The sequence below is a fragment of the Phocoena sinus genome, chromosome 1 (assembly GCF_008692025.1).
Source record: "Phocoena sinus isolate mPhoSin1 chromosome 1, mPhoSin1.pri, whole genome shotgun sequence".
Taxonomy (NCBI): domain Eukaryota; kingdom Metazoa; phylum Chordata; class Mammalia; order Artiodactyla; family Phocoenidae; genus Phocoena; species Phocoena sinus.
In genome coordinates this window covers 131,120,280-131,147,180 of record NC_045763.1, presented here as the reverse complement: position 1 = coordinate 131,147,180, position 26,901 = coordinate 131,120,280, and the positions used below count along the sequence as shown (strand labels likewise).

General features: G+C 37.0%; 1 protein-coding gene across 8 annotated transcripts in view; it reads right to left on the bottom strand.

Annotated features, from left to right (window-relative positions):
• The window catches only part of RABGAP1L (RAB GTPase activating protein 1 like), a 705,589-nt gene that overhangs the window by 261,610 nt on the left and 417,078 nt on the right, over positions 1-26,901 (bottom strand). For all 8 annotated transcript variants that reach the window (XR_004351208.1, XR_004351209.1, XR_004351206.1 and 5 more), the window contains one exon: positions 297-371. Coding sequence is in view for 4 of the 8 variants with exons in the window: in XM_032641784.1 (XP_032497675.1) it covers positions 297-371 (75 nt within the window). In the remaining 4 variants the exon portion in view is untranslated. The remainder of the gene's footprint in view (positions 1-296; positions 372-26,901) is intronic.

Sequence of the window (26,901 nt, the reverse complement as noted above, 5' to 3'; positions counted from 1 at the left end):
TCCTGCTCATATTTGGGCAGTTACATTGACTTCTTTAATTCTAGAGGGTTCTAGTTAAAAATAACTCCAAATAAGCAATTTATGCCCTACTAGCCAGCAAAATTAATTCTACCGAGAAACTGTCCTGTTCGTGACATCAGATCTCTTACTATATCACCAAAAGAACATTTTTAAAAAGATATGCCATGTGTAATCTCCATCAGGTCAATGGAGAATAAGAAGGGAAAACAAAACCAAGCATCAAATAAAATAAACTTGGCAGCACCATGCCCTTTATTACATGGAAAATTACTTACATGCAGCAGCAACACAGCAGCAAGAAAAGACTGTCCTTGACAGTACCCAATGTCTTCGTCATAGACAGAGTAGGCCTAGAGAAAAGATGAAAAGAAAGAAGAATCATAAACATTCATGGAGTTTAACCTAAGTGCTAGCTCACATCAAGCTGCTGCTTGTTCTTGTCCCTGGCCTGTCCACCACAATTTCAATGATCCCTCAATTTGGATGTGTGAGCCATTAGCACAGTGGGATCCCTCAAAGAGGCTGTATATTTCCTAAAGCAATTCTAGATGTACCATTATCCCCAGGTTCATCTTTAGAATCTGGAATAAAGAGATGCTCAGAGCACCTAAATTAATTTTTAAAGATCCATTATGGTTTGTGGTCAGGTAAATGAGACTGTGGGAGGCAGAAGCAAATAGTGGAAGAGGGTGGGAAGGTTCTACAGTTGATGTGGGAATTCTAATGCACCATACGGGGGAAACCTTAATGCTGCGAGAGTGCAGTACAGATCCCCTAACCTAACAGAAAAAAAAAAAAAAAATCACCCTCTCTAGCCTCTACATGTTCTCAGACACCTTCTAAACTACTCTCGCACTTTCCAGAGGCTAAAGGGTGATTCCTCCCATCTATACCACTAGGGCAAATCAGAAACATTTAGTATTGCCCTGCATTTTTAGCAGAATGGCTGGGAGAGAGCCTCTTGCCACACATGCCACACACTATCACGAAATGTTCTGCCTATTTACCATCTTCAACATCATTCTAACCAGGCTGCTAGTACAGAGCCAGTGGCCCATTCACAGGAAACATAGTATCCCTAGAGAAGCAGCTATCATACCATTCAACTTAATATTCACCTTAGTCTTTATAGGAAAGGAAATAAGGTTGTATGCTTAATACTTCAAACTGCTGAGACTACAATTTTTTTTAAAAAAAATACCCTGTTCAAGTTTTTAAGAGGTTCAATCAATTACAGTAGGTGGACCATGCTGATCAGACTATAGTATAGGAATTAGTAAGGTTTTGCTGTAAAAGTCCAAATAGTAAATATTTTAGGCTTTGAGGGACACTTACATATCTGTTGTATATTGTTTTTCTTTTCTTAAACAACCCCTTACAATATAAAAACCATTTGTGGCTTTTGTGGATTAAGGATAGTACAAAGTCAGACAGCGTAGGCTATAGTTTCCTGATCCCTGATTTAGAACAACAAAAACAAAAATCATTCAGATGCTCCTACATTTATTTTTAAAAGACAAACACCCCAACTGTGCTGTTTAAATCCTGGACATGTATCCCATTCCATGTATCCCACCTATCTGTTGTGCTTCATTAAAGTGAGGGGAATCTCCATTTAATGCACTATGATTTTGTGAGTATAAAAATACTCTCTGGGGCTTCCCTGGTGGCACAGTGGTTGAGAGTCTGCCTGCAGATGCAGGGGACATGGGTTCGTGCCCCGGTCCGGCAAGATCCCACATGCCACAGAGTGGCTAGGCCCGTGAGCCATGGCTGCTGAGTCTGTGCATCGGAGCCTGAGCTCCGCAACGGGAGAGGCCACAACAGTGAGAGGTCCGCGTACCGCAAAAAAGAAAAAAAAAAAAAAAAAAAAAAATAAAACCAAAACTCTCTGTCCAGGGCAATGGTTATCAAAGATAAATAGGAATGGTTACCATAGGGAGAGTAAGTGGGGTATCTCCCATATGCCAAGGTAGTCAGAGTACAGGGACTAGAACTCTTTTTTTACTTAAAAAAACTTTATTGAAATATAGCTTATATTCAGTGAAAGGCATACCTTTTAATTTCACAATTCCTTTGAGTCATTTATGTAACCCCGTCATTATAGAATATTTCCATCATTCTAGAATGTTCCTCATGCCTCTTTGCAGTCAAACCACCTCCACCCCAGGCCACCAGTAATCTGATTGTTTTCACAATCTATTATTAGCTTTGCTTTTTTTTTTTTTTTTGCAGTACGCGGGCCTCTCACTGCTGTGGCCTCTCCCATTGCAGAGCACAGGCTCTGGACGCGCAGGCTCAGCGGCCATGGCTCATGGGCCCAGCCGCTGCGCGGCATGTGGGATCTTCCCGGACCGGGGCACAAACCCGTGTCCCCTGCATCGACAGGCGGACTCTCAACCACTGCGCCACCAGGGAAGCCCCAGCTTTGCATTTTTTAAAGAATTTCATATAAGTGGATTAATATAATATATACTCTTTGGTGTCTGGCCTCTTTCACTCAGCATAATGTTTCTGAGATTCTTCCATGTTGTTGCATGCATCAGTAGTTCATCCCTTTTAATCAGTGGGTAGTATTCCACTGTATGAACATACCACAATTGGTCTATCCATTCTCCCACTGATAAACATTTGGGTTTTTTCCCAGTTTGGAGCTAGTACAAATAAAGCTGGTTTGTATACACAAGGCTTTTTGTGTACATAGGTTTTCATTTCCCTTGGGTAAATACCGAGGAGTGGGGGTTCACGGTTCAAACGATAGGGGTATGTTTAACTTTATAAGATACTGCCAAACTATTTTGCAAGGTGGTTGTTCAATTATTGCATCCACACCAGCAAAATATAAGAGTATTCACTGCTTCAGATCCTTGTCAATACTTGACATTGCCAGTCTTTTTCCTTTTATTAATTCCTGTGGTTTTGACTTAAATTTCTCTGATGGCTAATGACATAGAGCATATTATCATGTGCTTTAAGGCAACTGATACATATTCTTTTGTGATTATCTCGTCAAGTTCTTGCTCATTTGTTTAATTGGGCTGTTCATCTTATTATTGCTGATTCATGCGAGTTCTTTATACATTCTGTTGACAAGATCATTGTCTGACATATGTATTACCAATATTTTCTCTCAGTGTGTGACCTGCCTTCTCATGCTCTTAATGGTGTCTTTTGAAGTACTATTGTTATCTTTTAACCTTCTTCTGCCAATGTTGATACTATGACACTCTCTTCTAATAAGAGACGAATTATATCATGGAATCATTAGCTAAAGAATTTAAAAGAAGCTTTTCTTCATTATAACCAGTTTCCAGAGCTCAGCTTAATTTTAGAAACTGAAAGATGGATTAGCATCCTTTTATTTATTTAATTTTCTTTGATTTATATAGCTATGAGTCCTTATTTGTACTTTTATCCAGAGCTCAAGGGTGTGTGTGTGTGTGTGTGTGTGTGTGTGTGTGTGTGAGTTAGGGCGGAGGGAGAGTTACAGAGAGAAAAGAGAAGGAAAAAATAACAAAGAAAGAGGGGAAAGGTTCTAATACTATCCCTATTTAGTGCATTCCTGATGGTACTCCATCACTTCCTTTTCCATGAACAAGGAACTCTGAGATCTGTTGATAAGATATATTTTCAAGGTTTCCCTTCCCCATAAAAGATGTCTAAGTTGAGGATTCCTTAAAACTGGGGATCTCTGAAGTCAATCATGCTTCATCAACCCTGACAAAACTTTGACAAATGTTTGATCCATCTTTATATATTTCATGTTTACTGAGAAGTGTGCTATTTATATGCTCGTTTGTGTTACAAGAGAAGTCCAATATAAAATGAAGGTCCACAACACACCAAAGAAGGTATGAACTCAATGACCTCACAAACTATTCTCTAACTGGAGAGCTGAGAATAAAAGTTCAAATCAGCAATGTACTGATCTTACTTTCTAATTGTGTTATGGCTTTGGATTAGGTTAGCAACAAAAATGACTTTTCAGAGGCCACCTACCAAATTTGATTTTATGATTCACAGTTTGAAAAACACAATGCTCTAGCAAGTTCTTTCCCTTGGAGTTCTTCTAAGCACTGTTTGGCTTTATTCTAAGCCTTCTGTGAGTTGAACCAAATCCTTTCCCTCTATCTGAAACTTGCCTCTCTTTGCACCATACCTCTCTCCACTCCTCATTTTAATTGCTTTTCTGGCCAGACGCCTGCTTTCAGACTGACTTTCAAAAACCATCTGAGTACCACTTCTATAATGGAGAAGTAATTCCTACTGGACCAACCTTCCCCCCCGGTAACAAATTTAAACTATTTCGAGACAAATATATAAAACAACTATCTGAAGGCACTGAACAAAAAAGCAGGAAGAAACTGGAGGGGAAAATAAACTTGGATGAAGGGAATGACACGGTAAAATTCTCATTCTTTATGGCTTTTGCTGGAGGTCATGCAGTAGTGTGGATGGCTAAAACTTGGATATAAAACTGTAGACTTATTCGTTTGAAGAACCAGGGAACAGATTGGGGTGACCGTAACATTTAGAAAGCGAGAGTGGAAACACTAGAAAAAAAGAATAACAGAAGAGAAGCCTTTACTACACTTAGTGTAAAAGTATTTACAATATCCAAGACAAGGTAAAACTGATACATATATAGACAAATAATTAATAGAACAGAATAAAAAGTCTAGAAGTAGAGCCACACTCATACAGTCATTTAATTTCAACAAAGTTACCAAGATAATACATTGAGGAAAGGAAAATTTTTTATATATGTAAAAACTTAAATATATAAAAATTGTTTCAACAAATGTGCTCAAACAATTGGATATCCATATGGGGGAAATAAATGAACCTTGATCCCTACTTCACTTCATATGGAAAAATTAATTCTAAATGTACTATGCTCCTAAACATAAAACTAAAACTATAAAGCTACTCAGTGAAAACACAGAACATCTTTGTAACTTAGTAAATGCAAAGGTTTCTTAGCCAGGGCACAGACACATTAACTATTAAAAAATAAACTGATACAGTAGACATCATCAAAATTTAGAAACCTCCACTGATAAAAGGACACCATTAAGAAAATAAATAGGTAAACCACAGACTGGGAAAATATTTGCAAATATATCTAAACAAAGTCTTGAATCAGAATATATAAAGAACTCCTACAACTCAATGTCAAACAACCTAAGTTAAAAATGGAAAGAAGATATGAAAAGACACTTTACAAAGAAATATCTATGAATGGGCAATGGGAAGTGGCCAAGTGTAGAGGAGATGAAAACAGTGGATTAGGAGGATGTGGAACTCACCTCTCCCCATGAACACATCAAAAATACATCCACTTGTGGAACAACTGTCACTGACAACTAACTGGACACTGGCAGAAAGACTCCTGTACAACCAAGACTGTAAGAAAGATCCACAAAGAATTGAGTAGGAAGGGAAGAGAAGTGATCAGATTGAGACCTGTACCACTAAGAGGAGACTCAGAGGAAAAGGGAGATTACATGAGCAGAGATCCTCCCTGGAGAGTGAGTGATGTGAGCCACATACTGGGTGCCACAGCCTTGGGGACCAACACAGGAAAGACAAGCTCCTTGGCTGGTTGGAGGGCCAATGGGACTAACAGGAGGGCTGTGAAAAGACTGGACTTCACTTGTAAGAAGCATGAACACGCTCGCTCCTGAAGCAGGACAGAGAGGGTGGTTTGTAAACTGCATGGGTGGCTGGCCACCTTCCTGTGACCACTCCAGTGTGTGCCCCCATTTGAACCAAATGAACACTCTAGCCCTGCTTTCTTCACAACACAGCTCCACCCTGGGGTGAGGGCTGCCATGGTTGAGGAGGAAGCTTGGCTGTGACACACAGAGATGGCTCAGACCCAAAGCGGCATCTGAGCAGGCAGAGGGAACCATTATTTACACAGGCAGTGTGCCAGAAGCAGTCTGGGTCTCAGACCCCAATTGGACTGCCACAGCCCAAGCCCTGACCTACCCCAAATGCCCACACCAGCACCTCCTGCTCAAACACCATCCCTCTGGGGAGAGGGTGCCAGTGCTGGGAAGGGAGAGAGCACATACTGTTCAATTTCATTTGTCTCCAGGTATTTTAAAATTTCCTCTCTGATTTCTTCAGTACCAATTGGTTGTTGGGTAGCATACTGTTTAGCCTCCACATATTTGTGTTTTTTGCAGTTTTTTTCCTGTAGTTAATTTCTAGTCTCATATCATTGTGGTCAGAAAAGATGCTTGATATGATTTTAATCTGCTTAAATTTATTAAGACTTGCTTTGTGGCCTAGTATGTGATCTATCCGGGTTAATTTTCCATCTGCACTATCAATTTCTCCATTTATGTTTGTTAATACTGGCCTTATGTATTTAGGTCTTCCTGTGTTGGGTGCATATATATTTATAATTGTTATATCTTCTTCTTGGACTGATCCCTTTATCATTAAATAATGTCCTTCTTTGTCTCTTGTTACAGTCTTTGTTTTAAACTATATTTTGTCTGATATAAGTATTGCTAGCCCAGCTTTCTTTTTTTATTTCCATTTTTATGAAATATCTTTTTCCATCCTATCACTTTCACCATCTGTGTCTTTAGATACAAAGTGAGTCTCTTATAGGCAGCATATATGAATCTTACTGTTTTTAAATCCATTCCACCACTCTATGTCTTTTGATTGGAGCATTTAGTCCATTTACCTTTAAAGCAGTTTTTGATGGGTATGTACATATTGCTATTTTGTTAACTATTTTCTGGTTGTTTTGCAGTTCTTTTTTGTTCCTTTTTCTTCTTTTGCTCTCTTCCTTATTGATTTGATTACTATTTTTAGTGTTATGCTTAGATTCCTTTCTCTTTTTTTCATGTGTATCTATTATAGATTTTTGGTTTGCAGTTACCATGAGATTCATATATAACAACCTATATGTATATATGATAAGCTGATGATCACTTAAGGTAGAATGCATTTTTACTCACCCGTCCCCAACTTTAATGTTTTTGACATGATATTTTACATGTTTTGTTTTGTGTAACCCTTAACTACTTACTGTGGATATAGATGACTTTACTATTTTTTTCTTTTAACTTTTGTACTAGCTTTACAAGTGGATGATTTACTACCTTTATTGTATGTTTATCTTTATTGATGAGATTTTTCCTTTTGTAATTTTTGTATTTAAATTTATGATCTTTTCTGGTTAGTGAGTTCCCTTTAGCATTTCCTGTATAGCTCATTTAGTGGTGCTCAACTTTTTTAGTTTTTGCTTGTCTGTAAAACTGATTTTCTCTCTTTCAAATCTGAATGATAACCTTGTTGGGCAGAGTATTTTTTTCTTGTAGATGTTATTCTTTAATCACTTTGAATATATCGTGCCACTTCCTTCTGGCCTGAAAGTTTTTGCTGAAAAGTCAGCTGATAGCCTTATGTATGGGTTCCCTTGTACATAACTTGTTGCTTCTCTCTTGATGCTTTTAAGATTCTCTATCTTTAATTTCTGACATTTTAATTTTAATGTGGACCTCTTTGGGTCCATCTTGTTTGGGACTCTCTATGCTTCCTGGACCTAGATGTCTGTTTGCTTTCATGGGTTATGGACATTTTCAGCTATTATGTCTTCAAAAAAATTCTCTAACCCCTTGCTCTCTTCTCTCTCTGGGACCCCTATAATATGAATGTTAGGTTGTCCCATAGGTCTCCTAAACTATCCTCATTTTTAAAAATTCTTTTTCCTCTTTTCTGTTCAGCTTAGGTTATTTCTACTACTTTGTCTTCAGTTCGCTGATCTATTCCTTTGTATCATCTGATCTACTGTTGATTTCTCCTACTGTATTTATTTGTTCAGCTATTTGGTTCTTCTTTATATTTTCTAACTCTTAAAATTTTCACTGTGTTCACCCATTCTTCTCCTGAGTTTGTTGAATATCTTTATGACTATTACCTTGAACTTTTTATTGGGTAGATTGCTTACCTCCTCCTTGTTTAGTTCTTTTGCTGAGGTTTTGCCATGTTCCTTCATTTGGAACATATTCCTCTACCTCCTAATTTTGCCTAATTCTCTGTGTTTATTTCTGTGTATTAGGCAGGTCAGTTATGTTTCCCAGTATTTGAGAAGTGGCTTTAGGTAGGAGCTGTCTTATGGGGCACAGCAGCACACTCCCTTCTGGTCACCAGAACTTTATGCTCTAGGGCTATCCCCTATGTGGGACCCTTCTGTTGTGGCAGGGTGCACTGGTAGTCAAGGCTGGCCCCTGACCTGGTTGGCTGCCAGGACCTCCGCATGTGGAGGCTGCCAGCTGGTGGTGGGTGGGGCCAGGTCCTAGCAGGGACCTGCAATTTACTTTAAAGTATTAAAATACTTTAAAGTGTTAAAATGGATTAATTAATTGAATATAAGGGTAGATGGACAGAGACATATGTGATGAAAAAGTAATAAAATATTATAGAATCTAGGTGACAGGTTTATGGATGTTCACTGTACAAGTCTTAGAGTTTTTCTGTGTATTTGAAAATTTTTTGTATCTTTTGGGGGAAAAAAATCTGTGTCTGTATTCTGTCTCTTCTCTCTGATCTGGACTATAGACTACTCTTCTGGCTGGGGTCCCAAGAGAGCTTTATATATTCATTCAGCAAGTCACTATTTACTGAGCACCTATTATATAATCAAACATTGTGCTGAGGTAGACACCAAGATGAAAAGATATGGTCTATACTCCTCAGCTCAGAGTCTTGCACAAGAGTTCAGCATGTACAATGAAAAAGTACACAGTGAGATAAGTTCTATAGTTATGTGGAAGATCAGAGGGAAAGGGTGGGTAACCAGGTCATAATGCCAGGAATAGAGACAAAGGCAAGGGAGGCATCTCAGACAAGATGATACTGTCTTAATCTTAAAGAAGAGGATGTGACCAGAATTGCTGCAAGCCTGGCCTCACATTCTTGAAGGAAGAATACAGAGATGCTTCAGGTATGCTGCAGGGAAAAGGTATGTACAAAGGCAGACAGTGCCAGACACTGTGATAAGTGCTTTTCTACATTCTCAATTAATCCTCACAAAGCCTATGAGATAAGAAAAGTGACATTTAGAGAGGGTAACTAACTTGGGCAAGGTCACATAGCTAGAGCCAGAATTTGAACCCAAATCTTTTCAAATACAGAGCCTGTACACTTAATACCTTTATTACACCACTGCTATAGATTGTGTTTTCCCAAAATGAAGGAGGGCCTATTTTCTGATTTGCCTTGGGGGTCAAGAGAGATAGGAAATAAGATTCCACACTCTCAAAAGAAATGACAATCTGACCAAGGGCAGCTTAATATTTTTCAATCCATAACTCATGGGTTTAGGGAAGGAGAACTTTCAATTTCTTTATGTAATATGCATGTTTATTAACATACTGACTACAGGTAAAACTTAGACATGTAAACAGAGATAGCTGTTAAAGCTTAATCATGTTGGTGCTAACATTTATATATAATGTAAGTTCTCCTTATTGAAATTAATATGGAAAACACTTAACTTTTTTTATCTTGTGAATAACTGTTATGCATCGATAGGGATGCTAACTTTGAAAATAATTTTCCACAGGGTAGTGGGACTTTGTTTGCCAGCCCAAAATATACAATAACCACTACTGCTCTTGAATGACCTTAAAATCATTAAGCAATGTTTTTAGTCTTACAGCTAGATTGTCTAAAGACTTATCTACAACCTTATTTCTCCCAAAACACTCTCACACACAAACCTTTATCAGATTGGTACAGGAAATACAGAATGCTGTTTCTCTTTTGTCCCAGAAATAGGCAACATACAGTACTATTTTATCAGACAATCACACTTGAAGATGAAGGAAGGTCAGACTCACAGGAAGAATGAAAAGGAAATCAGAAGATGTTCTCTAACAAGATAGAAAGGCTGCTATGTGGGCATGCAAGAAGGGATTAAACTTCTCAAACAGATTCCCATTTAGCTTCTTGGTACCGCTAAAGTACTGCTGTGTTTGCTGATTTACCGGCTATCATAGACAGTAGTTAAGTTCACCAGTTTTAACCATGATAACATTTCCTGTTTCTCCAAACACTAACCTAAATATTGAGCTGTCACACAATTGAACATAGCTCTAAGGACAATACTGAGAACAGGAAATATTAACTCAGATCTCCTCACTTTAACAGGAGCTTGACATTTATGTAAAACAATTTGCCATTTATTAGTTAGACAAACTGTTTCATCTATCAGTACAATGAACTTCGGCCAACATGAGGTCAAAACGAACAAACAAACAAACAAACAAATCAGCCTTTGGATTATTGCTCAGTAGCCCTTAAGTGAGTATGTTAGGGAGAAACAACCAAATATAAAATATGTGGAATAAACTCATTTACAAACTGAAAAGAGACCTGTTCTCACAAACTGAGAGACAAAAAAAGAGATACCCAAGAAAGACTATTTTAAAGTAATGCCACAATAAGCTAAACGAAAAGAGATCACAGGGTGACAAGAATCATTAAAACACATGGTTGTCTAAAAGAGATTAGGATAACATTTAAAGAAAAGATTATTTAATACAGCACAAGAATACAAGTGGCTTTTCAAATAACTTTTAGCATTAATTTTTCTAATTGTTAACTAGCCAGTAACATTTATTTATCAATAACTACTATCTATTTTTTCAGATATTTATATATATAGTAATTTATTTAACCCTTAAAACAACCTCTGAGGTAAGTACTCTTAATATCCCCATTTTATAGACGAAGAAACTGAGGCAAACGAAAAGTAAACAACTTGTGCCAGGTCACCCAGTTAGTAAGCAGCAGGCCAGAATTCAAACTCAGGCAGCTCCAGAGCTCAAGGCCTTAGCTACTGTCACTATACAGTCTCTAGATCTTAATGATTGTTGACATATGTGGCAGAGTTTAGGTGAGCAACAATAAAACCTAAGGATAAAACATAAATTTTTCTTTTTGCTATGTATTCAATAAATATTCACAAACTAAACAGAGAGAGAGAGCTTTCATTCAAGAATGCAGAGGAATGATAATCACAAAGTTTAGCACAGTGGTTGACTCGGGTGATGGAACACTGAATCTGAGAGGAGCACCTGGAGTATTCAAAGATATTGGTAATAATATATTTCCTAAGTTGTATGTACAAGGATGTTTCTCCTATTATTGACTTTTAAAACTCATAAATACAAATTATGTTTACTCATTTGAATGTATGATATATTTTATAATTTTAAAAATTTAATTAAAGTTTTAAAAAATTACTTATTAGTAACATTCCATTCAATGGTTTGTGTTAAGATTTCAATTTGGGTGACATCTCTAGAATATAAATATATGAAAGACACACACTGAGCTTCACTGGGGTTCAATATAATGATTAAAATAGTGAAATAGACAACCAATGAAAAGTTCTCTTCTTGAAGAAAACTGTATATAGGTACAGTAGATTCTCATTACTTACAGTAGATATGTTCTATGAAGTTTCTGCAAACACTGAATTAGCAGATACTCAACCACTGTCCATAGGGGATAGAGTGTGTTAGGCTTCTGCAAGTCTCTGGTCACATTTTCAGCAACTGATCAATACATAACCTTGTGTTACGTGTGTTTCTATTTAAATGCACCTTATTTAATATTTATTGCTGACTCATTAATACAGAAATCACTGTCAACAGTGCTGTCACGCAGGCCTGAACGAAATTCATCTAACACATGTATTTCCTCCCTAAGGCACATCACATCCTTCCTGTGCTCAGCAACACTAGACACTTAGCATGACACTTGGGGGACATTTTAAACAGCAAAATCACCTAAAGCACAAAAACGTGGCACTAACTATACCACAAAAAGACACTTGGGGGCTTCCCTGGTGGTGCAGTGGTTGAGAGTCCACCTGCCGATGCAGGGGACATGGGTTTGTGCCCCGGTCTGGGAAGATCCCACATGCCGCGGAGCGGCTGGGCCTGTGAGCCATGGCCGCTGAGCCTGTGTGTCCGAAGCCTGTGCTCCACAACGGGAGAGGCCACAACAGTGAGAGACCCGCGTACCGCAAAAAAAAAAAAAAAAAAAAAAAAAAAAGACACTTTGGTATAGTATTACAGTTGAAACAAGAAGGCAGAACAGTACCCAGTTTCATCTAAACTTGGAACATATGCATCAGGCAACTCAAACTTTCCACACTGCACATGGGCACATCAGTGAATGACCACAAAAGAACCAAGAGTATTGATTTGGGGGTTACAAATAAACCTTAGCAAGTAGATAAATCTGCAAATATGGAATCTATGAATAATGAGGATTGACTTTGTGTGTGTGTGTGTGTATCTGCTTAGAACAATATCTGCATCTATCCATGTCTACATATCTTCTTGAAGATATATATCTTTTTGGATACACACACACACACACACACACACACACACACTCATATCCAGAATTAAGCTGAAATCATTTATTTCTGAATTAGTCTACAAAAAGCAAATTAATACAAAGCTTTTTTTTTTTTTTTTTTTTTTTTGCGGTACATGGGCCTCTCACTGTTGTGGCCTCTCCCGTTGCAGAGCACAGGCTCTGGACGCACAGGCCCAGCGGCCATGGCTCAAAGGCCCAGCTGCTCTGCGGCATGTGGGATCTTCCCGGACTGGGGCACGAACCCACGGCCCCTGCATCGTCAGGCGGACTCTCAACCACTGAGCCACCAGGAAAGCCCGATACAAAGCATTTTTAATTAATAAAGCCAAAATTGTTATTGATAAATTATTAATTTTAAGAAGGGCCACAAACATCAGAAAAAGCAAGTAAATGAAAACAATGTGAATGTATCCCCACACTACAATTTAAAGTTTTAAAATTTGGTTATAAATCAGTATTTTGATTAAAAATTTTCAGTACCCAATATCCCTTATCATATTCCTTTCACTCAAGCTTTTAGAATATTATCAATGACATTTTTTAAAAAAAATTTCTTTACCATTCAGTACCAGTAGTCCACAGTGATTAACCATTCATTTACCATTATTTTCTGTGAAAATCAGCATGCGCTTTACCATTAAAGCAATATGGTTATGAGGGTCTCAGATTAGGTGAAATCACAAAATTAGCCCCTAACTGCAATGACCAGGACAGTAACTCTAAAATAATTGACTGTTAAAAAGTTTACTTAAAAACTTTCTAATAGTGGATCTTAATGCCAAATACTTCAAATTCCAGCTCTGCCATTTATCAGAATTATTTAAATTCCCTAAGTCTCAATTCTTTGAGGCAACAAATATTTATTGAGTCTACTATGTGAAAGACTGGTCAAAGCAGTGAACAAAATGGACAAAAACATTTTGCTCTCACCATAATTCAAAAAGAGTCATGTACCACAATGTTCATTGCAGCTCTATTTACAATAGCCAGGACGTGGAAGCAACCTAAGTGTCCATCGACACATGAATGGATAAAGAAGATATATACAATGCAATATTACTCAGCCATAAGAAGAAACAAAATTGAGTTATTTGTAGCGAGGTGGATGGACCTAGAGACTATCATACAGAGTGAAGTAAGTCAGAAAGAGAAAAACAAATACCGTGTGCTAATGCATATATATGGAATCAAAAAAAAAAAAGGTTCTGAAGAACCTAGGAGCAGGACAGGAATAAAGACCTAAATGTGGTGACCTAAATGGGAAGGAAATCCAAAAAGGAGGGGATATATGTATATGTACAGATGATTCACTTTGCTGTACAGCAGAAACTAACACAACATTGTTAAACAATTATACTTCAATTTTTTTTTTTTTTTTTGTGGTACGCGGGCCTCTCACTGTTGTGGCCTCTCCCGTTGCGGAGCACAGGCTCCGGATGCACAGGCTCAATGGCCATGGCTCACGGGCCCAGCCGCTCCACGGCACGTGGGATCTTCCCAGACCGGGGCACGAACCCGCGTCCCCTGCGTCGGCAGGCGGACTCTCAACCACTGCGCCACCAGGGAAGCCCTATACTTCAATTTTTTAAAAAATGTGGGCGGTAAACATCAGCAAAGAAAGTCAGAGTAAGGATCTCCAAAAATGTGCTTCTCCTTAACAACAAGAGAAATATCAAAAGTTGTCATAATCAACTTTTACAGAGCTCTGGATATTGACCAAAGGTTTACAGCAGCCCGAGGAACATTCACTCCAGAAAAACAACTGAATCTTGGTAAGAACAAGGAACTTTGTGGAATTTTTAACTTGCCATAGTTCCATCCCCTGCTCTGCAGCAACATTATGACCTTGAAAACTAAAGAGGCTGCATTTGCAATGAAAACAAGCAGCCTGGCAGCCACCAGAGGGAGCACAATGGGGCTAGAGCTCCTGCAAAGAATAACTCCCAGAGAATTATTTTACCTGTCCAGTGGTTCCCCAAAGATTCTATCTGCAAGGCTCACTCAATATAAAAGCCTTTTCCCCCAGGGGCATTTATCAAAAACAATTACAGGCAACTGTTTAATATTGTGACTGTCTGAGGTGGCAGATAAAAGTTGGAGTAGAGGGACTTCCCTGTGGTGCAGTGCTTAAGAATCCTCCTGCCAATGCAGGGGACACAGGTTTGAGCCCTGGTCCGGGAAGATCCCACATGTTGCAGAGTAACTAAGCTCGTGCGCCACAACTACTGAGCCCACATGCCACAACTACTGAAGCTCGCATGCCTAGAGCCTGTGCTCAGCAACAAGAGAAGCCACCACAATGAGAAGCCCGTGCACCACAATGAAGACCCAACACAGCCAAAAAAAAAAAAAAGTTGGAGTAGGCAAGAGATTATAATGAAAAGGCTTAAAAGGAAAAGCTTGGAAACAACATGTCCATAAGGGCTATGAAAGACCCAGACATACTTCTGGGAATTTATAGGGCCATACCTATCCATAAGGCTGTAGAGATGCCCAAAGCTTTGTGTATGCTCAGGAAAGGCCTGAGAAGGCTTTAAGCTCTCATCTCTGGCTGACCTTGAGAGTCTGCACAAGCAGAAAATGAAGGCAAAACAGAGTTCTCAACTGGCTGGTTGAGTAATAAAGACATACCTAATTACACACACAGAGCCCCATGACAAAGAATGGGAAACTTACTGGTACAGGCATAAGGAAATCTCTATCCAATCATTAGCTGACCACCAAGCAGCAACTTCAATGGCCACACATGACAAAGAAAATAGACTTCACAGAATTAGTTCACAAAAGTTACCAACCAAACTACTATAACAAACAACAACAACAAAACCTTGCAAACCCACAGAGACAGAAAGTTTAATGACTGCCAAGGGCTGAGGGCAGGGATGATGGGGTATGACTTCTAATGAATACAAGGTTTCTTTCTGGAGTGATGGCAATGTTCTAGAATTAAATAGTGGTGATGGTTGCATAAACTCTTGAAAATACTAAAAACCACTAAATTGTACACTTATTCAAAGGTGTGAATTTTATGGTACGTGAATATCTCAATTATAAATGTATGTTTGTGTGCATACACATGCATATATATGTCTATCTGTATATTTATATGTACATACATTTCCTAGCCTTGTCCACTGAAGTGACTTGTGCTATGACATCCCAATAGCAATGAATACATGTAGCATACAGATCTTGGTTTCTTACCATTTTTTTTTCTTGTTTTTTTCTTACCATTTTTGACTACAGAAAATGGGGCTCCTTGGAGAAATGGCTAATCATAAAACTAGGGCACAGAAAATATCTTGGAACATCTTTTTGGCCAGAAAGAAAGGCAATGCTCCAAGAGTGATAGAGTATGTCTATCACTTGAAGGTCTTAAAGGTCTCCCACTGTCTAACTGGGGACAATCTGAGCACCAAAACAAATAATGATAGTAAGAGAATATAGTCCCCCGAATAAAATGAGGATTCATGAGTCCATGTGAATATGATAAGTAATAAATAAATGGAAAGTCTGATAAGGAATGGGATATTTACATAGTTGCAAATTGTCTCAAAATACTTATTAATTACAAAGGGAAAAGGAGTAACTTTATAGCAGAGAAGCAGAAGGTAAACAGTATCCTATTTATGTAATCAAAGTGAAAATGGGAAAAACCACAATTCTGTGCTTCCTGAGAGAGAGAAATAAGAGCAGATCATTACTTCTGTGTTACTCCTGCCAAAGATGTATAACCTAAATCTAACCATGAGGAAACATCAGACAAATGAAATTGAGGGACATTCTAAAAAAATGACTGGTCTGTAATCTTCAGGTCAACAAAGTGAAGGAAAGAGTGCGAAACTGTTCTAGATAGAAGGAAATCAAGAAGGCAAGACAACCGAATGAAATACGTGATTCTCTACTAGATCCCTTTTCTATAAAGGATAATATTTGGACAATTAGTGAAACCTGAATGAAGACTAAGCCTTAAGTAGTAACAATATGTCAATGTTACTTTCCTGATTTGGATGTTGTATTAAAGTTACGTGGGAGAATATTCTTGCTTGTTAGAAAACACCCTAAAGTATTTGGGAGTGATGTGGCATCATGCTGGCAAATCACTCTCAAAGAGTAGAGAAAAATAAAATTCTGTACTTGCAACTTTACTCTATGTTTGAGATTGTTTTAAAAATATATAAAAATATGGAAATACACATACATAGATATAAATAAATTTGACAGGATCATTAAGTCTGTTGATTCTAATAATAAAAACTTGGAGCTTAAAAAAAGGTTATTAAGTTTTTCCTATATGCTGATAAAAGGGAAAGTATCAACATAAGCTCTATAAATAGATTCACTGATATGAAATAATCTAAACACTGGTGATGAGAAATGTAGAAGGCTAGATGTTCTCACAAATATTCACTCACAAAGCAATTTTCTTATCTAACATGGCTGGCAAAATTCCTAGATGTAAGTTTCCTTTTATATAAAACTTAAAAAAAAAACACCCTTGGCAACAACTTAAAAGTGAACTGATATACCCAGTTTTTATAAAAAAGGAAATGTAAAATAATTACCATATCCTTAAAAAAAATTTTAATGTCCCTATTACAAGGAACTACTGTGTGATTATGGTGAATTACTCAGAGGGTTTAGTTTATACTCTTGGATTTCTGATTTTTAAAAAATGGTACATAAAGGACATCATGAAGGAAATCTACAAAATAAAGAAAATCAGCAGCCATGCTCTGAAGAAGCTTAACCTGAATGTTTATGAATAAAATTACACAAGAAGGAAATGGTAGAAATAAAGAGCTTTTTCAGAGTTTATACACGTTAAATTTTCATCTAAAATATCAGTATGGTGACCATGAAAATGCACCTCTCAGATCTCCAACAGCAAGGAACATAATTGACCAAGGGTCTCAACTGCTGTGCACCAAGCAGCTGCACTAATATCACACTTGCCATGGGCTGCTCCCAATTAATGACTGAGCACAGCAAGAACACTAAGGCAGGCCAGCTTCTGGAAGAAGTGGGAGCTCACAGGCAACCCCTGTGGCCTTGCCAAACTTTCTTTAAAAGTGCACTACAGGGCTTCCCTGGTGGCGCAGTGGTTGAGAGTCCGCCTGCCGATGCAGGGGACACGGGTTCGTGCCCCGGTCTGGGAGGATCCCACATGCCGCGGAGCGGCTGGGCCCGTGAGCCATGGCCGCTGAGCCTGCGCGTCCGGAGCCTGTCCTCCGCAACGGGAGAGGCCACAACAGTGAGAGGCCCGCGTAACGCATAAAAAAAAAAAAAAAGTGCACTACAGTCTAAGACACTGCCATCTGACCTTCTTTCCTTCCTCTCTTCTTCTTTCAGGGTCAGACCAGCACTGTGGTCCAATGGCTCTCCCAGCTTCCTTCCCAGTTTCTCTTACAGGCATTTCCCCTAATACAATTTTTTACAATTTAATCCTGTCTTGGTGATAGGCTTCCTAAAGGACATGGAATAACACAGTCAGTTTCACCAAGTCAAGGCTGTAGAGTTAATTATATTGACACCGGATAACTGGTACTGCACTCTGCTCTCTGGGACAAAGAAAAAGAAAATGTCAGAGACAGCGTCTTCCCTCAAAGACTGAACACACTGCAGAGAAGACGTAAATGAAATTAATCAGATACTGTTCAAAACATAATCCACAATAACCTAAATTTTACAGAGTATTTTTCATCTGTAAATCACTGTGGGTAGGACAAGCTTCACAAGGGAAGTGGGCAACTAAGATCTGGACAGATGGGAAGGAGGAGGAGAGCAATTCAGATTCACACCCTTCCAAAGTCTTTAAAAGATGCAGGAAGAGCTCTGGTTAAGGAGGAGGCTTCAAAGTTATAAAGACATTGCCAACTGCATAACAATTAGTAAACAGGAAATAAGTGCCCATAAGTCTATAACTAATTAACTCAGAAATAACTGAGGGTGTATTATTTAGAATATTTAACGCATCTGAATCTGGTATAGAAATAGATCTCTATTTTGAGAAAAATCATAAGTTCAGGAGGTACCATGAGTAGAATTTAATTTGAAGGTTCTTTGCGCATGTCTTTGCACATTACTGTTGTTTTTCCTTTTCTCTTTTAAAAAGTAATCTTACTTTTCTCCTTTTCCTCAAAGAGTATTGTTTTCTAAAAACAGTGACTATAATCAAACACTTAGGATATATTCTAATCCCTGTGTTCTAATTTTATACATTTTTATCATCCCCATAATCCCACCCTTTCTCTTTTTATTCTAATAATGGTGTGACGGCTTCAATTAGACTTATAGTTGAAAGACTACAGGCTCCACAGAAACTACAAAGCTATTTCAAGAAAAGCTCTTACGGGGCCAAGCACATAGAGAAATTTTTTTTTTTTTTTTTGCGGTACGCTGGCCTTTCACTGTTGTGGCCTCTCCCATTGCGGAGCACAGGCTCCGGACGCACAGGCCCAGCGGCCATGGCTCACAGGCCCAGTCACTCCGCGTCATGTGGGATCTTCCCGTACCGGGGCACGAACCCGTGTCCCCAGCATCAGCAGGCGGACTCTCAACCACTGCGCCACCAGGGAAGCCCACATAAAGAAATTTTTAAAATCTCTTCAGACACTCTGAAGAGCATTACAAATCACTCATTCTCTTTCCAGGACTCCAGCTTCACAAACTTGACCTTTTTATTGTTACAGTTGCAGAAGAACTCCACATTTAAAATAACATTATATCTTCCCAATTGAGCTCTGACTCATAGAATATGTGTATTAAAGAGAACAAAACCCTCCAAAACATCCCTAATGTATGACGTTAGTGATACTAACAAATATAAAAATGTTTTTGAAATATTTATGCAAAAGCTAAGCATGAAGTTAACCCCCAAACACACACACACACACACACACACACACACACACACACACACACACACATACACACACACACACACAAGAGTGAAGCTTTTCAACTTTAGGTTAGGATCTCTTTTTATGTGTATGTATGTGTAAGCATGCATCTGATGTTCTGAATAGCTACAAACATAATTGTCCTTGGCAATGAAGTAGAATTAACCAATTCTTCTAAAACATAAAATGTGAAATGAGTGATTTAAAGGAGGGGAAAAATACTAAATAAGCTCTTACTCTGAGAGATTAAGATTTATCAGTATGATAATCTATTATCCCATTGTAAACAAGATCATCAGTGAAAGTTTCCCCTTTCCTCTGGAAAATCTGAAACTATTAACCAACAATATGTCTACTGAAAAGTTTGAGGAAAACATTATAAAAGTTTGATCTCTCGTATTTCCTCACAGAAGCTAAATATATCTTATAGAAGGGGAACTTTTCAGAAAACTGCCTGCAATAATGCTAAGAATAGCTAATCAGAGATTTCAGTGGTTTCATACTGCCAAGTACATGAAAATTAAAGGGTCCCATCAAAGAGGAAGGTCTCCAGTAAATACCTCAGACTTTTAGTTGAGATCCTGGAAACTCACTCTCTAAGCAAGGAACAGTCAAAACTGGCTCAAAGGGATACACCATACTCCATCTTCCTACCAGAGGAAAACTGAATCTGCTCTGGAGTGAAATATCAATAACATCATCGAAAGCCTTTATAATTTTTCATAACAAGACCCAGAATTCTATTAAATATGATCAAGCATGAAAAAAAATGATCAAATGAATAAAAATCAAGAGAAAATAGGAATATATTCATAGGTGATCAGATATTAGACTTTATCGGACTTGGACTTTCAAATAACTATGATTAATCTGTTCAAGAAAATAAAAAATAATTTCGCCAAGGAACTGGAATCTACTTTTAAAAAGAATCAAATGGAAAATCTAGGACTGAAAAATAAAACAACAATAATTAAGGATTCAATAGACTGGAGAAAGGATTAGTAAAAAATATCCAGATGGAGCCACCAAGAAAGGATGGAAATATATTAAATAGGGTAAAAGACATAAGGGATAGTAAAATATTAGTACTTGGACATCCAGAATAGAGGACAGAGGCAAAACAGTATTTGGGGAGATACTGGCTAAGCATTTTCTAAAAGTGACAAACTATGTCAAGCCGCAGATTCAGTAACAAACTCCAAGCAGTATAAAGAAAACCACACCTAGGACACATTATAGAAGAAACAAACATAAATAAAAAAATTTAAAAGCAGAGAAAAAAAGATGCATTACCTTTAAAGAAACCATGATAATACTGATAGCCATCTTTCAACAAAAATGATTAAAGTCTGAAGACAATAGAATAGCATCTTTAAAATCCTAAGGAAAAATAACACCAACCTAGAACCAAATGAAAATATCTTTCCAAAATAAAGACAAAATTATGAGGTTCTCAGAAAAGTAAAAAATCAAAGTATTTTCATCAGCAGACTTTCACTAAAGAAATAATAAAGACAGTTCTTTAAGCATAAGCAATATGATCTCAGATGTACTCAGGCAATGTAGAAAGAAATGACGAGCACAAGAACAGATACATAGGTGAATAAGTCTAGATGAACACTGATGGTTTAAGACACAAAAAATAACACCCTGTGCGTGTGTCTGGGGGGGTACTGATACTCAAACATAATTAAATACATGACAAAAACAGAACAACAAGCAGAACATGGAGTTAAAGAGATATAAGTTTCTTGCATTATCCTGGAAGTAATCGATGATTTAAGTGATTGATCACTTTAGGTGTGATTGATCATTTAAGGTGGATTCTAATAAGCAAAGAATGCACATTGTGGTCATAACTACTAAAAGCATAAAACTGCATAACTAATAGGGTAACTACTAAAAGCATAAAAACTGCATAACTAATAGTTACAGTGTGGAAAATAGAAAAAAAGAGGAAAAAATGAGTAACAGATGAGACATATACAGCACAAATAGTGAGGTATTAAGTTTAAAATCAACTATGTCAGTAAGTTCATTAAATGTAAATATACTCAATACCCCAATAAAAAAATAAGATTGTATATAGTTTAAAAATTCAATTATAAGATGCTTAAAGAAGACGCAAAAATAAAGCTAAGGTGGACATACTTATACTGAAGTTCAAACTAGCAACAAGAAAGACATTTTATAATGATAATAAGGTTAATTCAATACGAAGACATAACAATACTAAATTTGTATGCACTTAATAACATAACCTCAAAATACATAAAGCAAAACTTGACAAAATTAAAAGGAACAATAGATAAGTCCAAAACTCATAGTTGGGAATTTGAGCACAATTTCATCACTAACTGATAGAACAGACAAAAAACAAAACCAAAAACAAAACACATAACAACAAAGAGAGTAACTCTAAAGAAAATCAGAAAAACATGATTACAAAGTTTATCTAATTGAAACCAAAACAGGACATGTTCAGGTCATAAAGCAAGTCTCAACAATCCAAAGTTTTAAACTCACACACAGCATATTTTTGACCATAGTGAAATTAAGCTAGAAATCAATACCCCCAAAAAAAGAACTTAGAAATCAATGAATGTGATGGATCAAAGGAATCACTATGGAAAGTAGGTAATATTTAAAACTAAATAATAATAAAATATGACATCAAAATTGGAGAGGTTACAATGGAATACAACTCAGCAATAAAAAAGAATAGAACACTGAAACACTCAATGACATGAATGAATCTCAAAAGCATTATGCTGGAGAGAAGCAGAAGTATGTGCTGTATGATTCATTTACATTAAATTCTATAAAATGAAAACTAATCTGTAATGGAGAAAGAAGATAATGGGGTTGCCTGGGGTCAGGTATGGGTGGGGGGATTGACTGCAAAGGGGCATTAGGGAACTTTCTTGGGTGATATTAATTTTTTTTAACATGCAGAATTTTATTGAAAAAGAAAAAATGCAGATATCAATAAAATAGAAAGCAAATATATAATAGATAAGATCAACAAAGCCAAAAGTTGGCTCTTTGAAAAAACTATTGATAATAAAATTGATGAACTATTTCTTCAATGCAATACCAATCAAAATTCTCAAAGCATGTTTTCCCCTCAAAACCTGCCAAGCTGATTCTAAAATATGGAACTACAAAGGACCAAGATAGTAAAAATAATTTTGAAGCATAACCAAGTTGTAGGCCCAGCACCACCAGATAATAAGACTTCTTGTAAATCTATTTTAATTATAATAGTGTGGTATTGGTATAAAGATAGATAAGAGATCAATGGCATCGAGTGGTCCAGAAATGAAAACATCATTTTTAAGAGATATATGCACTCCCATGTTTATTGCAGCATTAGTCACAATAGCCAAGATATGGAAACAGGTTAAATGTCCATCAATGAATGAATGGATAGAAGTGATGTGGTGTATATACAGTAATGTAATGTTTTCAGCCATGAGGAAGGAGGATATCCTGCCATTTGGGACAACATGGATAAACCCTGAGCACATTATGCTAAGCAAGATAAGTCAGACAGAGAAGGACAACTGCTATTTTATATCACTTATCTGTAGAATCTAAAAAAGTCAAACTCCTAGAAAAACAGAGAGTAAAGTGGTGATTACCAGAGGATGTGGTGTGCAGCGGGGAGATAAGATTGATGTTCCTTAGGGGTACAAACTTGCAATGAGTTGTAAATAAGACATGTAGATCTAATGTACAGTATAATGAAAACAGACAATACTGTACTATAATCATCAAAGATGTTGAGACTACAACTTAATTATCCCATCCACTAAAAAGATAGGATAATTATGTAATTTAATAGAGGTGCTAAATACCAATACAACAGCAATCACATTAAAATATATAAATGTAACAAGTTAACATGTTGTAAAACCTTAAATTTACATAATATGTCAAATATATTCAACAAAAAAGAAATTAAAAAGAAAGCCAGAATTATGGAAAAAAAAAAAGAATGGTCCAGCTACAGACCCATGTATACATGGACCTGATTTATAACAGAGATGCTACAGCAATACAATGGAGAAAGAATGATTGTTTAAAAACAATGCTGGACCAATTAGAAATACATATGGAAAGAAAATAAACCTTGACTTCTGCTTTATACAAAAATCAATTGTAGATGGATCATAACCCTCAATGTAAAAAGCAAAAGAATCACATTTCTAGATTACATCAGAGAATATTTTGACTTTGGGCTAGGCAAATATTTCTTAAGCAGGACACAGTAACACTAACCACAAAAGGAAAGATTAATAAATCTGGCCTCTTTAAAATTAATAGCTTCTGTTTATCAAAAGATACCATTAATAGAGTAAAAAAGCAAGCCATAGAGAAAACATTTGCAATACATAAATCTAAAAAAGGATTCATACCCAGGATATACAAAAAAATCTCCTACAAAGCAATAAGAGAAAACCCAGTTGTTAAAATAAGCAAAAGAGAAACAGGTTTGTCATGACAGAGGATATCCTAATGGACAACAAGCATGTGAAAAGATGCTGATCCTCGACAGTCATAAGGGAAATGCATGTGAACCACAATGAGATAACAACTACACATCCACCAAAATGCTTAAAATTTATCAGGTTTTGGTGAAAATCCAGAGCAACTGGAATTCTTTTTTTTTTTTGCGGTACGCGGGCCTCTCACTGCTGTGGCCTGTCGCACTGCAGAGCACAGGCTCCGGACGCGCAGGCCCAGCGGCCATGGCTCACGGGCCCAGCCTCTCTGCGGCACATGGGATCTTCCCAGACTGGGGCACGAACGCATGTCCCCCGCATCGGCAGGCGGACTCCCAACCACTGCGCCACCAGGGAAGCCCTGGAATTCTTAAACACTGCTATTTGAAATGTAAATGGTTAAACTTTGAAAACTTATTTGGCAATATCTACCAAAGGTGAACATGCCCATATCCTTTGACCCAGAAATTCTATTCCTAGTAGATATCTAACAGACATGCATACATGTGTGCACAAAAACATTATTAATAGAAGTGTACACATACCAGCATTATTCATAACTGAAAACAACCCCAAATGCCCACCAAGAGTAGAATGGGTAATATATTGTGATATAGTCTTGCCGTGGAATATTATGCAGCAATGAAAACAATGAATTCCTGCCATGTACAATAACATGGTTAAACCTCATAGACAATGGGAACAAAAGAAACTATACACAACAAGATACATTTTGTGAAAGTCAATTTTTTAAAGATCCAAAAGAGGTCACACGTATGACATGTACAATATGGGAAATATAGTCAATAATTATGTAATATTTTCATCTGGTGACAGATGGTAACTAGACTTATCATGATGATCACTTTGAAATATACAGTAGTACCAAATCACTATGCTGTGTAACCGGAACTAACATAGTGTTGCAGGTCAATTATACTTTAAAAACAAACAAATTAGGATCAGATTGGTAGTTACCAAGAGGCAGGGGGTGAGGAGAGGGAACTAGATAAAGGCAGTATGTTATACATGAAAGCTGCTAAGAGAGTAAATCCTGAGAGTGCTCATCACAAGAAAAAAAAAACCTTTTTCTATCTCTTTAATGTTGTATCTGTATGAGATGACAGATGTTCACTAAACTTATTGTGGTAATCATTTCATGATGTATGTAGGCCAAATATTAGGCTGTACGCCTTAAACATATAGAGTGTGGTATGTCAATTACACCTCAATAAAACTACAAGGAAAAAATAAAGTTCAAAACGAGGCAATACTAATATATGGTAATAGATGTCAGAATGCTGTTTACCTTTGGGGGAAGTAATTACTAGCAGAGAAAATAAGGGAGGCTTCCAGAGTGCTGGCAAAATTCTTTATCTTTGTCCTAGAGCTTACACAGCAGTGTTCACTGGGTAAGAATTCACTGAATTATAGCCTCAATATTTGTACACTCTACTATGTGTGTATTAAATGTTAGACTTACTAAAAATTTTTAATGGTAACAATGAGACCTAAAGTGATTTTTAAGGATACTATTCTTTATAAAGATGAAGGCCTAACATGGATGAACCTTGAAGGTATTATGCTAAATGAAATAAGTAAGACAGAGAAAGTCAAATACTGTATGATCTCACTCGTATGTGGAATCAAACAAAATAAAACAAAACCACAACACCAAACTCAAAGAAAAAGAGATCAGATTTGTGATTACCAGACTACCAAAGGTGGGGGTGGAGGGAGGGGAAAGTGGAGGAAGGTGTTAAAAGGTACAAGCTTCCAGTTATAAGGTAAATAAGTAGTAAGGATGTACAACATGATGACTACAGTTAACACTGCTGTGTGACATGTAGGAAAGTTGTTAAGAGAGTAGATCCCAAGAGCTCTCATGACAAGGAGAAAAATAATTTCTTTTCTCTTTATTTTATCTACATGAGAAGATGGATGTTCACTAAACTTTCTGCGGTAATCATTTTACAATATATGTAAGTCAAGCCATGTTGAAAAAAAATTTTAAGTACACCTTAAATTTATACACTGATGTATGTCAATTTATTTCTCAATAAAACTGGGGGAAAAAATGAAGACTCTGCCTTCTTATAACCAGCTACAAGAAAAAGCCACATTTTTTAAGTCTGATATCCAATTTCTATTTATTACTATTAGAAGTCCCTAGGGTCTCATTAAAACCTTTAAAGGCCCTAAGCACTGAAGAGATTATGGTGCCCATTCCCCATATGTAGTTCAAATAATCTGAAGATTTTTTGAAAAAGGAATCAAAAGTTGCATGCTGAAATTAACATAACTTCTTTCTAGAACTTCAGATTATAAAATTCTAGATGAAATTATTAAAGATGAATTTATTTTTCTTTTGTGGGCCCCCTAAAGCATGTTCTTGTACTATCTTCTGACTAATCTTGTACTCGCTGTACCAGGAAGAAAATAATCAAAACATTTACCTTGACTAGGAGCCTGAGTAACTCCAAGTTCTTTGGTGAAGACCCCATTGGTGTCCCTGATTTTCTCCTTATTATTATGACATTGATATGCATAAACATATAAGATCATTTTCTTCTTCACATTTAATTTTTAGCCTGACAGAAAAATATTTTCTACCTCACTGGATTTCACTTGCGATAATGATGCTAAGATTCACTTGCAGTTTAAATATTGTCCCTCTAACACTAAGAAAAGCCACCATAGTACAAAGAACATGGACACTGCAGTTCGACAGACCTGCCTAGAATGGAATACTAGTTTCAAAATTTCTTATCCATGTGATAAGAGTAAATGCTTTTAACCTTCCTGAGAATTTACCCTAAGTACAAGAACAGAAATATAGTTTTTATTTCCAGGATAACTGTCAAAATACATAACACGATATGTGTAAAAGTGCTCAGCATAGTTTCTGGTATTCAGGAAGTATTTAATAAATCATAACTTCTCTTCTTCATCACACATGTACAATCACAATAGTATTGTAGAAATATTACAGAATTTTAAGCTAGCAGATCTGGGTTCAAATTAGTCTCTGCCATTTAGTGGCT